General features: G+C 44.0%; 1 protein-coding gene across 1 annotated transcript in view; it reads right to left on the bottom strand.

The window, feature by feature from the left end:
* Window positions 1-14,260, bottom strand: part of LOC309561210 (cyclic nucleotide-binding domain-containing protein 2-like) — a 191,108-nt gene that overhangs the window by 126,309 nt on the left and 50,539 nt on the right. Inside the window, exon 9 of the mRNA XM_082264983.1 lies at window positions 3,343-3,420. Coding sequence (XP_082121109.1) covers window positions 3,343-3,420 — 78 coding nt within the window. The remainder of the gene's footprint in view (window positions 1-3,342; window positions 3,421-14,260) is intronic.

Here is a 14,260-nt window from a genome sequence, read left to right as displayed (position 1 = left end):
CTCCTCCTACATTAAATATAAAGGCTCCAGGCTATTTAGAGGATATATAAACTCAAGGTGTAAGATGGCTGCCGCACATGCTCATTGCTGAGGGAAATCCTATCACTATCTTGTTGATGAAAATCAAAACTACAAGGCAATTTCTTATTATTGATTGCTCCTATCCCATATTCCATTGTCCTGTACATATATACAATTCCTTTTGAGCCAAATGGATCAGAAGTAAATGGAGATTATTTTCCATTTATAAATACCAATATGATCCATGCAAATATTAATATTAGAGAAGGCTATCAGACAATAAATCCAAAGATTTTTAGTCATGTACGAAAGGTAGAAATGTAAACCTGTATTACATATCTGAGAGATAGATAATTTCATAAGGCGGAAGACAGATAGGCCATATCTTCAGTAAGACAGTATTTACTAGTATACTTTCTCTTTTTATGTTCATCTCATTTTTATATGTGACCAATAGATGGGAGGAGAGACAGATAAACCCCAATCTCTTTATTACAGTTGGTCTTGGTGTGTAGACCTTGAGTTTATATATCCTCTAAACTGCCTGGAGCATTTATATTGAATGTAGGAGGAGATTATAACGCTCATATTGTTTTTATATATGTATATATATATATATATATATATATATATATATGTCTATATGTACATATCAAAAAAAGTTTCACCATTTAAACTTGGTATATGTTAATATTACCACATAGAGATAGAACGTTGATGCATGTATAATGCCATTGACCTCATCCTATAGTTATACCTGTTATGGTCAATTTCATACCTTTTATGATTTACAATAAAGGTTAAGTTTTAGTTAAGTGACCTTTTGGTGCATAGGGAAGCTCGCCCTCGTCTAGTTTTAGTTTATTTTTGCCATTGCCACAGTTAAGTGTTATCAATATCACAGGCTTTTCTATATAGAAACTTTAATCTACCAAGAGGAAGGTGTAATTTACATGCATACACACACAAAATACCGATCAGTAAAGCAGATTTTTTGCACTTTTTTACTGATCTAAACATTGTGCTGGTTTACAGATGTTTACATGCCTGTATGTGCAGGCCCATTGGAATGGGCTGCATTCAGATGCCAGAACTCCTAAAAACATAGTTTTTTTGGCACTTGTGCAAGAGCCTTACTAGCATGTTGCACATGCATTTTCTGTTTGTTTGTCTTTAATCATTTTGCCCCTACCTCACCCTGTTGCTAGGGGATGTGCTATGTAGTTAGTCCAACACTTCTTCATGCTTTAGCTTCCATTCTCCACATGTACTTTATTCTGCAGGAGCTAGACACAATGATTTTCTGACCTATCTGATGTTCATTTGTTATGATCTGCACACATTTTTGAATTTAGGCTTATAATCTGCAAGATGTCATTTAGATCAAGTCACTGCCTGCTGAGCTACTGAGACTGTAAGTTAAGCTATCTCACCACAACTGGATCAGTTAAAAAGGTCCCACTTTCAGTGCTTAGCTTGCGCAAGCTGAACACTTACATTGTTATGATGATTATTATGGAAAAAAAGACATGCATTATATCTTAGTGATTTTAGAATAATGTAACAGGATCAAAGGGGAGGCCAAAAAAAGAAAAAAAATGTATACAGAAATGTGGTTGACACAGAGCTCATTCAAAAAAATACCATTATAATCTCAAACAGAAGAGCTCTGTTAAAGAACGCAACAAATCAGTTTCTGCTTTACATGCTTTACATATGCCTAAAAGAAAGAGGTAATTGATCTTATTTCTTAAAGGAGTGGAGCATATTCCCTTTGCAAAGTGAATTTTCACCTAACTTAGTGAATAGGATGAAGCTAACTGAAGATGCACTTTGTAAAGAATAACCAATAACATGCAAGGTAAATTGAAAAAAAAAAAAAAGTATTTTACTTGTACACTCCTAGATGATTGAAGTTAGCATGGCTTCATCTCATTTACTAAGCTAAGTGAAAATTCACTTGCTTAGTGAATGAGGTACAGTTGTGCTGACTTCAATAATCTAATCATGTATGAGTAAAATAAAAATTTTTTTTTTTTACATTTTCATTGCACATTGGTTATCCTTTGCATAGTGAACGTACTTTACCTCCTTTACTAAACTAGGTGAAAATTCACTGTGCAAAGGGAATGTTATTTAACAGTATCAGCCAAATGATCAGACCAGTGGTGATGTGCAAATTCTACTTTACTTAACAATGAAAATTAGATTACACAGGAGATCATATGAACAGGGGTTTGCAGTACAAAACGATAATACGAACAGTAAGAAAGCAGGGTTAGAACATATGAAAACAATTCTACTGCAGTTCTACTAATGGCCACTGGATGGCAGCAGAGTGGTCTGAGTTAAGTTTACTGACAGAGTAGAGAGCTAAAGAAATCTCACATGTTCAAGATAGTAATCATTCATTCAACAGACTGTGAGCTGAGGGGGATTTCCTGCTGGCACAGACTTACCACTGGAACTGCTGGTGCTGACTTCGGTCACGAGGCTCCGGGGGCTGTAGATAGGACCACCTCACTGCATGGACAGCTTCTCTAAATGGACTTTAACAGAGTCCTTTCCAGTGACTGGGGCTTGGACAGATGCTGCATGCTCTTGTGCTCACTGCTGGTGGCCCGCACACCAGACTTAACAGGGGAGGACCCAGCACCTGGGGACAGCTCACTTGCCCAGTCACTGCTGTCCCATCAGGCAGAATCTCTTTGAGCACAGGAAGCTGGGAGGAGCTGGCATTTCTACTCACTGGGCGTGTCCAGGAGCTCAGGGGATGCTGGGAGCTCAGAGGATTGTGGGGAGTTGAGTTAAAGGGACTTGCACCTGAATCTGGATAAAGGGGCACACCACTACAGGAACATGCTCTATGCCTTTAGGAAATAAATCCTGATGTCAGGGGAAGTGAAGTACTCATAAGCAAAGTTGGCAAATGCTTGATTTTAAGTTACATGTTTCTCTGATCATTGTGCGGTTTATTTTCCTACAGTGCAGAATGACCCAACACTGTAAATTTAAAACTTCGCAAAAAAATTGTCTTTTATTTCTTCTAGGGCTTCTGTGCACTACACATTTACGACTAATATATGTTGTCTTCCCTTCTTTAAACATTTTAATGCAATGCCTCCTGCTGATATTTGCATAAATGAGTAGCTAAAATACACAGATCTTAGCTCTTTTTTTTCAGTTGTTAGCATAAGACAAAAATACACAAAGCCTGTATAAGTTTTCTATGGTTTTTAAACATGTGTATGCTTCTTAAAAATGTAAAAAAAAAAAAGGACTGATAGATGGGATAAACATTTTTGGATTGTCTTATCTTACCTGTGATTTCTCCGCAGGGAGCAATGAGCAAGAAGGTTTATCTTCTCTAAAGGCCACGAAGAAAACAATGGCAGATTCCTAAAAAATAAAGAAATATTACTTTTAAGGACAAAATTTGCAACCTTCCATATTTCTGCTCATATGTTGCTATTACAAGATTGGCAGAATTTTTTTTGTGGTCCTCAAAAACAGGGTCATGTGCATATTTTGTTGTGTGGATGCACATTGACGATCTAAAAGAAATGTATGGGCATTTGTAGCAGTGCATGTACCACAATGTGAGTTGACACACCACGCATGTACATATAAGGTGTGAATGCAGCCTAGAACATTTCACCACGCATCTAAGCAAGCAGGGACAATGACTAAATACAGATGTGTTTGATTTATTAAAAGCAGGGCTTTTTTTTTTCTCTCAGAAAATAGGTGCAGGAACTCAACCACAACCCCTCAACCCCCCCCCCCCCCCCCAACACACACACACACACTCCAAAACACATCAAATTGTGACTGTGATCAAATTTCAGTTAGAGGATCTTAAGAGGGAGCTAAATGCCAGGAGTGCATTAGATACCAAGTGCAGAATTGGGGTGGGGGTTACACACAGAGTGCAGAGTTCAGGGGTGTGCTACATGCAGAATTTGGGGCTGCGTTATGTACATAGTGTAGAGTTCAGGAGTGCACTGAATATAGACTGCAGAGTTCAGCCTTCTTCCACAGCTGCATCCCCTATCCACATCTCACTTTCAGCCCTCTTCAACTTTGACCTCTTCATGCGAACCCACCTCCATTGCCCCATCTTTTCCACCCTTCCTTCTTAAAAGCTTCACCATCTTCCACATCCACGTCTTACTTTTGTTTCTTTATTAGGCTGAAGCACTCAGCTGGCTCTATGACCTCCACACTGCAGGGGGCTCCACCTCTCTCACTTGCAGGGAGATCATCCAGCAGGGATATCCTGGGCACCTGCATTTCCTTTGTCCCCATCCTGCACTCAGTAGGAGCTGTTCAGGAGATCAGATTTGTGGAATCTGTTGGGAGACAAGCTGTGCTTCTGTATTTACAAGTGATAGTGGTGAGCGGGGAGTAGAGGGCCTGAGCCAGAGGTGGTGGAACTGAGTTCCACCAAGTTCCAGCTGAAAAAAAGCCCTGATTAAAAGTATGGCTCTTTTGCCATGCGACACTACTGCTACTCCTACTTACTACGAAAGGTCATAAAGGTGATGGTATTTTGATAAACATTATGGAGTTGATTTACTAAAGAAAAAAGGCTGTTTATTTTGCAAGGGTAGTTGCACCTTGTAGGGGAAGTTGCCCCAGAACGTAGGGAATGTGGTGAAGTTTCACTGTGCAAAGAATACCTAATAATGCAAGGAAAATAAAAAAACTGCATTTTGCTTCCATGAATGGATGATGGAAGTCAGCAGAACTTTGCCTTTCATTAATTAAAGAAGAGCCCCAGGCTCCTTCAGAAAAAAAAAAAAGTCAGCAGCTACAAATACTGTAGCTGCTGACTTTTTATATTAGGACACTTACCTTTCCTGGAATCCAGCTATGTCTCCAACCCAGCAGATTTTTCAGTCGGCTCTCGGGTGCTGCTGCCGCCTTTTTTTATAAGGGAAACCAGCAGTGAAGCCTTGCGGTTTCACCGCCGGCTCCCCACTGCACATGCACGAAGCTCACTGCGCTTTGTGAATGGCCTGGCGTCAGGGATGGAGGAGGGGGGTCGAACCTTTTAGGTAACTTCACCGTTCCCCTCCCCTCGAAAGATGCCAAATGTGGCAGTGAAGGGGGGGGGGGGGAGCAAACAAGCAGAGCTTTCCACTTTTGAGTGGAGCTCCACTTTGAGCTCTGGGGAAAATTCTTTGCAAGGTGGAGCTTTCCTTGCAAAGTTAAAAGCCCATATACCCTTAGTAAATCAACCCCTCCTTATAATGCCATGCCTGTTTATTGTCATACTTGACTTTTCTGCCCAACAGATTTGAATTTCAAAGGAAAAGTTACATTTTGCAATGTGCACACTGTCTGTAACCAGCTAGGCTGGGTGACAATCTGTTTTTATCAGAACTATTCTGATAATATCTGTTAAAAATATTAACCACTTTCCACCCGCGCTATAGCCAAAAGACGGCTACAGCATGGGCTTCCAGTGGCAAGAGGGCGTCAATAGATGTCCTCCCGTGATCGAGCTGCTTGCGCACCCCCTGCCAATGACAGCCGATCATGGAAGTAAACAGAAGTCGGTTATCGTTTTTTTGTTTCTCCTCGTGATCAGTGTGAGAAAAGAAGAAAGTCGGTGACCGGCTTCTGTTACAGGCACATCAATCCCAATCTGAGCTCACCAGGGCTGCTAATCAGTGCCAACCAGTGCCACCTGTCAGGGCCCACCAGTGCCAGCTTTTAGTGCCCATCAGTGCCCACCAGTGTCACCTATCAGTGCCCACCAGTGCTGCCAATCAGTGCCTATCAGCATATCATCATCAGTGTCACCTGTCAGTGCTGCCTATCAGTGCCACCCACCAGTGCCTATCTGTGCCCATCAGTACTGCCTATCAGTGCCCATCAGTGCCACCTATCAGCTCTCATCAGTGCCACCTCTCAGTGCCCTTTAGTGCTGCCTATCAGAGCCCATCAGTGCCACCTATCAATGCAACCTATCAGTGCAGCCTCATCAGTGCCTATCAGTGCAGCTTCATCAGTGCCCATCAGTGCCACCTATCAGTTGCCATCAGTGCTGCCTCGTCAGTGCCTATCAGTGCAGCCTTATCAGCGCACATCAACGAAGGAGAAAAATTGCCTGTTTGTAAAATTTTATAAAAAAACTATGACAGTTTTCTTTTCAAACTTTTCAGGCTTTTTTTGTTACTTTAGCAAAAAATAAAAACCCAGTGGTGATTAAATACCACCAAAAGAAAGCTCTATTTGTGTGAAAAAAAATGATAAAAATGTATGACCGCGCAATTGTCATTCAAAATGCAACAGTGATGAAAGCTGAAAATTGGCCTTGGCAGGAAGGGCATACAAGTGCTCAGTAAGCAAGTGGTTATTTCAATGATGCATTACATTCAATTTTTAACACACCAAATGACATTTTTACATATATTTGTTCATGCTATTTTATGGAAGGTTCCTCCTGCAAATGTGGGCAGCTGTTGATGTGCCCATTTCACATACATTAGGCAGCCATGACCCACATGTAGACAGGAAGTGAAAGAGAAGAGATCAGCACTGAAATGCAACAGATTTATAAAATGCATTGGGAATGTTTATGTATTTTAGCAACTTAGTGAGAGCTTACATCTATTTTAAAGTGATTGTAAACTCATTTTTTTTAATAGCAAACAAGTTTATACTTACCTGCTCTGTTCAATGGAAATGCACAGAACGGCCCAGAACCTCCTCTTCTCCAGTCCCCTGCTGATGCTCCTGGTTCCTCCTTTTCTTGGTGTGCCCCCATAGCAAGCGGCTTTCTATGGGGGCACACCTACCGGCTCCCTTCTGAGCCACTCTGCCTGCACCCATAGGCACAGATGGCATGGCTTGGTCCTTCCCCCATCACAGGAGTTGACTGACAATAGCAGGAGCCAATAGATCCCACTGCCTCAGCAAAGCCTGTGAGAGCGGGGAGAGCTGCTACAGAAGAGAACAGTACTGGATCGAGTGAGGTAAGTATAAGGGGTTATGAGTGGGCATACTGCTACCTAAACATTTTGTACCTTATTTATATTCCTTGCAACCCCATCTAATGTAGGTTTTAGAACCACTTTACCTATAATAAGGCTTACCTATAGGCAGTGTAAATATCTCCTAAACGTGCAGCATATAGGAGATATTTACTGTACATACAGACAGTGACAGCATTGACGCATGCGCTCTATGCGCCACCGGTGCCGTTCCTTCAGAGCCCTGCGCGGTGGATGGCGGCTCCCGTGCGCATGACGTCATTGCGGTTTCGGACAGTCACAGAGCCAGAATCTAAAAAGCCAGAAGGGTGAAGATGGAAGCAGCCTCCAGCGCTGACTTCTCAGCGCAGGAGGGATTTGTTTTGAAGGTAAGTTTAACATAATGTGCTAGTATGCAATGCATACTAGCACACTATGACTTTAACTTGCAGGGTAATAGAAAAAAGTTAAAAAAAAAAAAAAAATTCTTTAGTAATAACCCACTACACATAACATTTTACCATAACTACTTTTTTTTTTTTTTTTTTTTTTAAGAAACTTCATTTTAAATATTGTCTGATGATGATATTTTTACGAAATAAGATTTACTATTAGATTAGAAAAGTCCATTGTGCTCTCTGTGGGTAACCGATACGTGTTTTAATATGAAAAATATTGTTTTATTACAACAATTTTATATTGCTTTGCTCTGATACAGAGCTGTAATGGAAGAGTTCAGTCACTTCATAGAAACAAAATGCTGAAATCAGATTTGTCTGGAGTAATTCTTTCAAGCATAAAATAACACACATTTAGAAGTTACGTGTTACGTGTTTTTTTTTTGTACAGATTTGCAGGTAAATGGCATTGTTTCTGTCCTTATCCTCATTAGTCCCTCTGGATTTAAATGCTAATATTAGGTAGATATCTGCTGTGCTACATATGTAGTTCCCTTTACATCAGCCTGCAAAGGAAATTAGACTGCCACCTAGTGATCATTCATAAATAGACATTTTCCAGTGTAGTCATAGGAATTTAATCATACAGAAATCGCTTTGGGGAAATTTTATTAAATATAAATTAAATACAATCTTTAACACCTCCTATTATGAAAGTGTTTACTTTACAGAAATATTGCTTTGCAAAAACCCCGTAGCTCTCTGATTATTTTCCAAAAACTTTAATATAATCTAAATCATTGGTGTAGTAAATACAGTACTCCCTAGAGGATTTTGAAATCAATACCCCCGTCAGCATTGATTATTTTTACAGACAAAACAGAAATAATCTCAGGATGGTATGTAATAATTCAGTTAAAAAGCAACTTTAGCCAAACAGCTCAATACACAAATATAGAAATACTTCTCCGACAAAAAGGCTTGAACGGTATGGCCTTATGTGTATGGATGCCAAAAACACATTTTTTTCTTTGAATCTGAATGCAGCCCTATCAAATCCAATGTGTCTATACACGTGGGTGTCTATCTTTGATTACCAGAGCAGCATACACTTAAAACTGAAAGGCCCAAGTCTCACGTTCAGCGAAGAGTGTTTTTATGATTTTTACAGGCATATGTGCCTAAACGTGTGTAAACATGTGCATGCACAAGTGTAAATTCATTCTAGTGGCTATAATAAATGAATAGTCTAGCCACTAAAATGAATTTGTATGTGTACACAATGTACACATATAAATCTGTGTACTTTACATACCATTACATGTGTTTTCCAGGCTGGATCTAACTACCAGCTTCTGACAGCAAAATCCAGTATTTATATGAGTATTTCATTACACCCATGTGCATAGAGTATGGACTGCAAGATTGCAATGTAAACTTATGGCACGGAGGCATAAGTGTCTCGTTTTAGTGTAGGTTTAAGTTAGGGGTAGGAATAAGGATTAAGGTTAATTTTGGATAAACTAGGAAAGGGTTAGACCCTCTTATTTTTTTTTTTTTTTTCTGGGTACACATTATGGAGATTTCCCCTGAATTCCTGTCCTGGTGTCATATATTTAAAAGAAAACATCTCCAACTGGGGACAGAGCCAGTACAAAAAAACACCAGCTTTAGTAGAGTAGAGAAAGGTTATAAAAAGGTAATTAAAGCTCTCTGCATCTTTATTTTAGTGACCTCTGTTCGGCCCCTTTCACACGGGCGCACCGCCTGACGGAGTCCGTTCTGCTCAGCAGGGGATCGTTCCACGATCCCCGCTGAGCAGGCGGATGACAGCTCCTTCTCCACTCTGTGTGCAGAGACGGAGCTGTCAGATCCCCGCTGTCCTCTATGGGGAGATCAGGGGAGAACGGACCGCCTGTCCGTTCTAATCCGATCCCATCCGATCCCATCCTCCAGACGGATGGAAAACGGAAAATTGATATCAATACTTACCGTAATTTTCCTTTCCTGATGGACTCCATGGCAGCATACGTTTGGGTAGCCCCGCCTCCTCTCCTATCCTATAGGACCCCACTCCCATAAATCTTTGCTCCCTTTCAGCATCCGTGTTCAGTAACTAGCCTACTCAGGAATTGGGAGGGGACTCCTGCTGCCATGGAGTCCATCAGGAAAGGAAAATTACGGTAAGTATTGATATCAATTTTCCGTTTTCCTGACAGACTCCATGGCAGCATACGTTCGGGAAATAACTCGCTATACACTCCCGGGTGGGAAGATGCTGAACAAAACTTTTAATTATTGCCATCTACTGACAGCACTTGAACACCAAAATTAACAGAAGATAAGGCAGCCGGTTCAACACAATAATCAGAAAGAAAAGTGTTGATAGATGACCAAGATGCTGCCCTGCAGATCACATCAGGAGCGACATGCCTGGAGACTGCCCAAGACGTAGAGATGCTACGATTCGAATGTGCCGTTACCGCCTCCGGAGGAACCAAGCCCTTTGCTCTGTAGGCCCACTGGATAGCCTGGACAATCCACGCAGCCACCGCTCTAGAAGAGGCACGCATACCTCTCTTTTTCCCTTGAAGAAGGACAAAAAGGAAATCTGACTGGCGGAAGGAAGAAGTGGCCGCCAGATATTGTTTCAGGGTGTCACCGACATCCAGAGGATGAACTTCAGAATTCTCACCGGTCTTGAAGGTGGGAAGGATTATGTCTGTATTCTCGTGAAAGACGGAGGTCACTTAGGGATTTGACCCCAACATAGGAATCAGGACCACTCTATCCGAGAAGAAGGTTAAGAAAGGCTCTTTTGACCCTAGGTTTTGGATCTCGGAGACCCTCTTAGCAGAGGTAATAGCCACTAGCCACGTTGTCTTCAGAGTGAGCTCTTTGACTGAGAGAGAAGCCACGTCAAGTGATGAGAAGAAATCCAACACTAGAGGAAGATCCCATTTGGGGAATCTTGGTCTTCTCTGAGGCCTGAGCCTAACTGCACCTTTAAAAAAAACTGCTGAACCAGCTGATGCTTAGCCCACTGTACTCCCGTGAATGCCGAGATGGCCGAAACTTGTTCTCAGAGTGAGCTGACTGACAGGGATAGATCTAGGCCGGATTGTAAGAACCCCAATACGTCCTGGACCGTAGGTGCGTCTACTGAACCGGACCTAGGAGTTTGAAGATTCACGAATTTCGCCCAAATTCTCTCATAGACCCTGTTGGTGCTACTCCTTCTGGCATTCATAAGTGTAGGAATCACTTCAATTGAGCATCCTAGGGCCTCCAACCTCCCCCTCTCAAGAACCAAGCCTTGAGATGCAGACGTGCAGGGCATGGATGCAGTGTAGGGCCTTGCGACAACAGATCCGGTCTGAGAGGCAGAGGAATTGGATCCTGGTAACTGAGGAGAGACAACAGTGGGAACCAAGGTCTGTTGGGCCAATAAGGAATCACTGCCAGAACTTCTACCGCCTCCATCCTCAGTCTCCGTAGGAACTGGAGAATTATTGGTACTGGCGGGAAAGCATAGGATCTTTGGAAGTTCCAAATATCCATCAGAGCATCTACTCCGAACGCCCGAGGATCCCGAAACCTCGCATAGTACCTCTGGAGCTTCTTGTTGCGGGGGCCGCAAAGAGGTCTACCTCCGGACGGAACCCCAGAGATAGAACCCATTCAAACACCTCTTGATGGAGAGACCACTCGTTGTTGTCGAGTTTGTATCTGGAAAGGAAATCTGCTTCCAGATTCAGTGTCCCTGGGACATAGGGTGCCGAAAGATTGGCCAGGTGCCTCTGAGTCCAGGACATAATCTGCTCTGTTTCTTGAAGTAATGATAGGCTGCGGGTCCCTCCCTGCCTCTTCACATACGCCACCGGTGTTGTATTGTCCAACCTGAGCATTACCGAGGATCCTTGGATCAGATGGCGGAAAGCTTGCAGAGCTTTGAAGGCAGCCCGCAGTTCCAACACATTGGAGACTACTCCGCGGGTGGGAAAAACCCATCTGCTTTGTGCCACTTCTGACTGGCAGTGGGCTCCCCAACCTGTACTGCTGGCATCCGAGGTTACTGTGATCCACGTAACTGGAGCTATGGAATGGCAGTTGACGAGATTCTCCCGTAGAAGCCACCAAGTAAGACACCTCTTCATGGATGAGGTCAGATGGATTTGTTGAGACATGCTCTCTTAAGTCCACTGCTGGAGAAACCCCCTCTGGAAGGGCCTCAACTTCCACAAGGCCCATTTTACCATGGAAGCTGTGGCCACCAGGGTACCTACTATCTTCAGGCACTGCCGAGCAGTGAGATGAGATGAAGCCATGGTGAATGCCACTCTGTCTCGGACCACCGGGATCTTTTCCTTGGGCAGGGAGATGGTACATTTCACCGCATCGAACAGCGCTCCTAGGAACACAAGCGATTGTGTGGGCACCAGGTGACCCTTCTCGAAGTTCAAGATCCACCCGAAATCTTGGAGAATTGAGATCACCTGCTCTAGATGCAGAAGAAGTTTAGACCTGTCTTGAGACAGGAGAAGCAGGTCGTCTAGATAGTGGTGTAACCTGATGCCTCTGATTCTGATAAAAGGGCCACTACTGCCAATAAGGTTTTGGAAAACGTGCGAGGCGATGTTGAAAGCCCGTAGGGGAGACAGGTGAATTGCATATGAGCTTTCCCGATGGCAAAGCGGAGAAACCGTTGGAATTCTTTCGCTACTGGAACATGAAAGTAAGCGTCCTTCAGGTCTATAGGCGCTAGCCAGTCTCCTGGTTGGACTGAATACTGAATCGTGACCAGAGACTCCATTTTGAACTTTTCTCTGCGGATAGACTTGTTGAGGTACGTAAGATCTATCACGGGCCTCCAGGTGCCGTTTTTCTTTTGAACTAGGAAGAGGGGTTAGTAGACTCCCTGACCTCTTTCCGATTTTGGAGCTGGAATTACGGCCTCCTGAACCACCAGCGAGTCTAGGTAAGGGAGAAGGATCTGCTTTTTTTTCTGCTGATGAGGGAAGAGACATGGCGACAAACCTGGTCCTGGGGGCGCTGTTGAAAACCCAAGAGTGTCCCTGAGACACTGTGTTGAGGACCCAGGGATCTTGAATTGAGGCCCCCACACATCCCGAAAGTGGAGCAAACGAGCTCCTACTGGGGATGCCTGGGCGGGCCCACTCTCAGAAGGATTTTGTGGTCTCCCGGTCTCCAGACAAAGTGCCCTTGGAGCCCTTCTGGAAGGCGGACTGCCTGGACTTCCATCCTCTCCCAAATGTCTTGCCTGGTCTATAACTGCGCGCCTCCCTGGCGCGGCTTGTGTTCTGCTTCCTCGGAGGGGCCCGCTTCTGGACACCAGTGCGTCTGTCCTGGGGAAGGAAACCAGATCTACCACCCATGGCCCGAGTTATGGCCGTGTCCAATTTATTCCCAAAGAGGGAAGAGCCCTCAAAGGGAATCTGGCACCATGCCTGTTTTGACGCGGCATCGGCCACCCAAGGCCGAAGCCAAAGGGCGCGTTTAGTGGTGACGGAGGATAACATTACCCGGGCCAAGAGGCGGATGATGTCTATGGAAGCCTCCCCCAAGAACCTCGCAGCCATCCTTAGCTCTTGGATTGGAGAGCTCTTTGCTGCTTCTTCTGAAAGTCCTTTGAGGGTTTCATCAAGGCCATTAATCCAGACCTCCATGGCTTTTGAAACTGTAGCCAGGGCTAGAGCTGGTTTACAGGCCATACCTGTTGTGAGATACACCCTCTTGAGGTCAGCATCAATTCTCCCCTCTAGAGGCTCCTTGAAGGACACCGTGTCTTCCATGGGTAAAGTAACATGTTTTACAAGCTGCATCACTGCGGTGTCCACTAGGGGTGGAGACTCCAAGTGTTTGACTTCCTCCTGCTTGAAGGGGTATAGTTTCGCCATTTTCGTAATCATGGAGTTTTTCCTCTCAACCTTACCCCATTCCTCAGAGATGATATCTCCCAATTCCCGTAGGAACAGAAAATTCAAACGTTCCTTACATAATTGTTTGAAGAATTTCTTCTGCTTTGGGGGGGGGGGGGGGAACTGCAGGATCCTCCCAATCGAGAGCATCTCTTATGGCTCTTACCAAGGGGGAAACGAGGTTGAATTCAAATCCCGGACAGGAATCATACGTATCTGAATCCGAATCTGAATCTGAAGGAAGGATGGAAGGGTGGCTGGGTTGAGAAGGCTCAAACGGATCTTGTTCCAGAATGTCTCTCTCTGGCGAGCGAGACGGCCCTGCAGATGTACTTGGACGATTAAGCTCTGCCAAAGAGTCCTTGAGGACCTTGCGCACTACATCTTCAATGTGCTGGTCTGAATTTCCCCGTTCGCCCATTGCTTGGGCACAACAACGGTTGCAGAGGGACGTACCGTCCGGAACCAATATACCACATCCCCAGCATTTTCTTCCATGAGGACGCTCTGAGCGGCAATGATGTTTAGCGGAAGAAGACTGGCCCTCGCGCCCCGGACTATGGGGGGGATCTGCGTCTGGACCTGGATGAGGAGTGCCGGTGTTGCGATTTTGGAACGCCGATCTTCTCTGCGTGCATTATGCTGTGGATCGGACCTGGAAGAGCTGGAGACAGACATGCAAAAACATAGAAAAGCAATGGCCATAGACAGACAGAAAAAACCCCTCCCTTCCCCCCTTTCCAGCCCTGCACATACCTGGTATGAGCGGGCTGGCCACTAGGGGGAGGAGATGAATCCATACTTAAGGCACAGAAATAAGTTCCTGCTGGCTGAATCAAGCACAGAGAGAAACCCAGGATTAGTTATAAACTGCCTATAGACTGGGGGGGAGGGGGGCTGGAAGAGGTAAATACCGGAA

The sequence above is a fragment of the Pelophylax lessonae genome (assembly GCF_965119305.1).
Source record: "Pelophylax lessonae genome assembly, chromosome: 1".
In the NCBI taxonomy this organism is placed as follows: domain Eukaryota; kingdom Metazoa; phylum Chordata; class Amphibia; order Anura; family Ranidae; genus Pelophylax; species Pelophylax lessonae.
The sequence above is the reverse complement of the archived record's forward strand: the minus strand, read 5'-3'. Positions and strand labels throughout refer to the sequence as shown.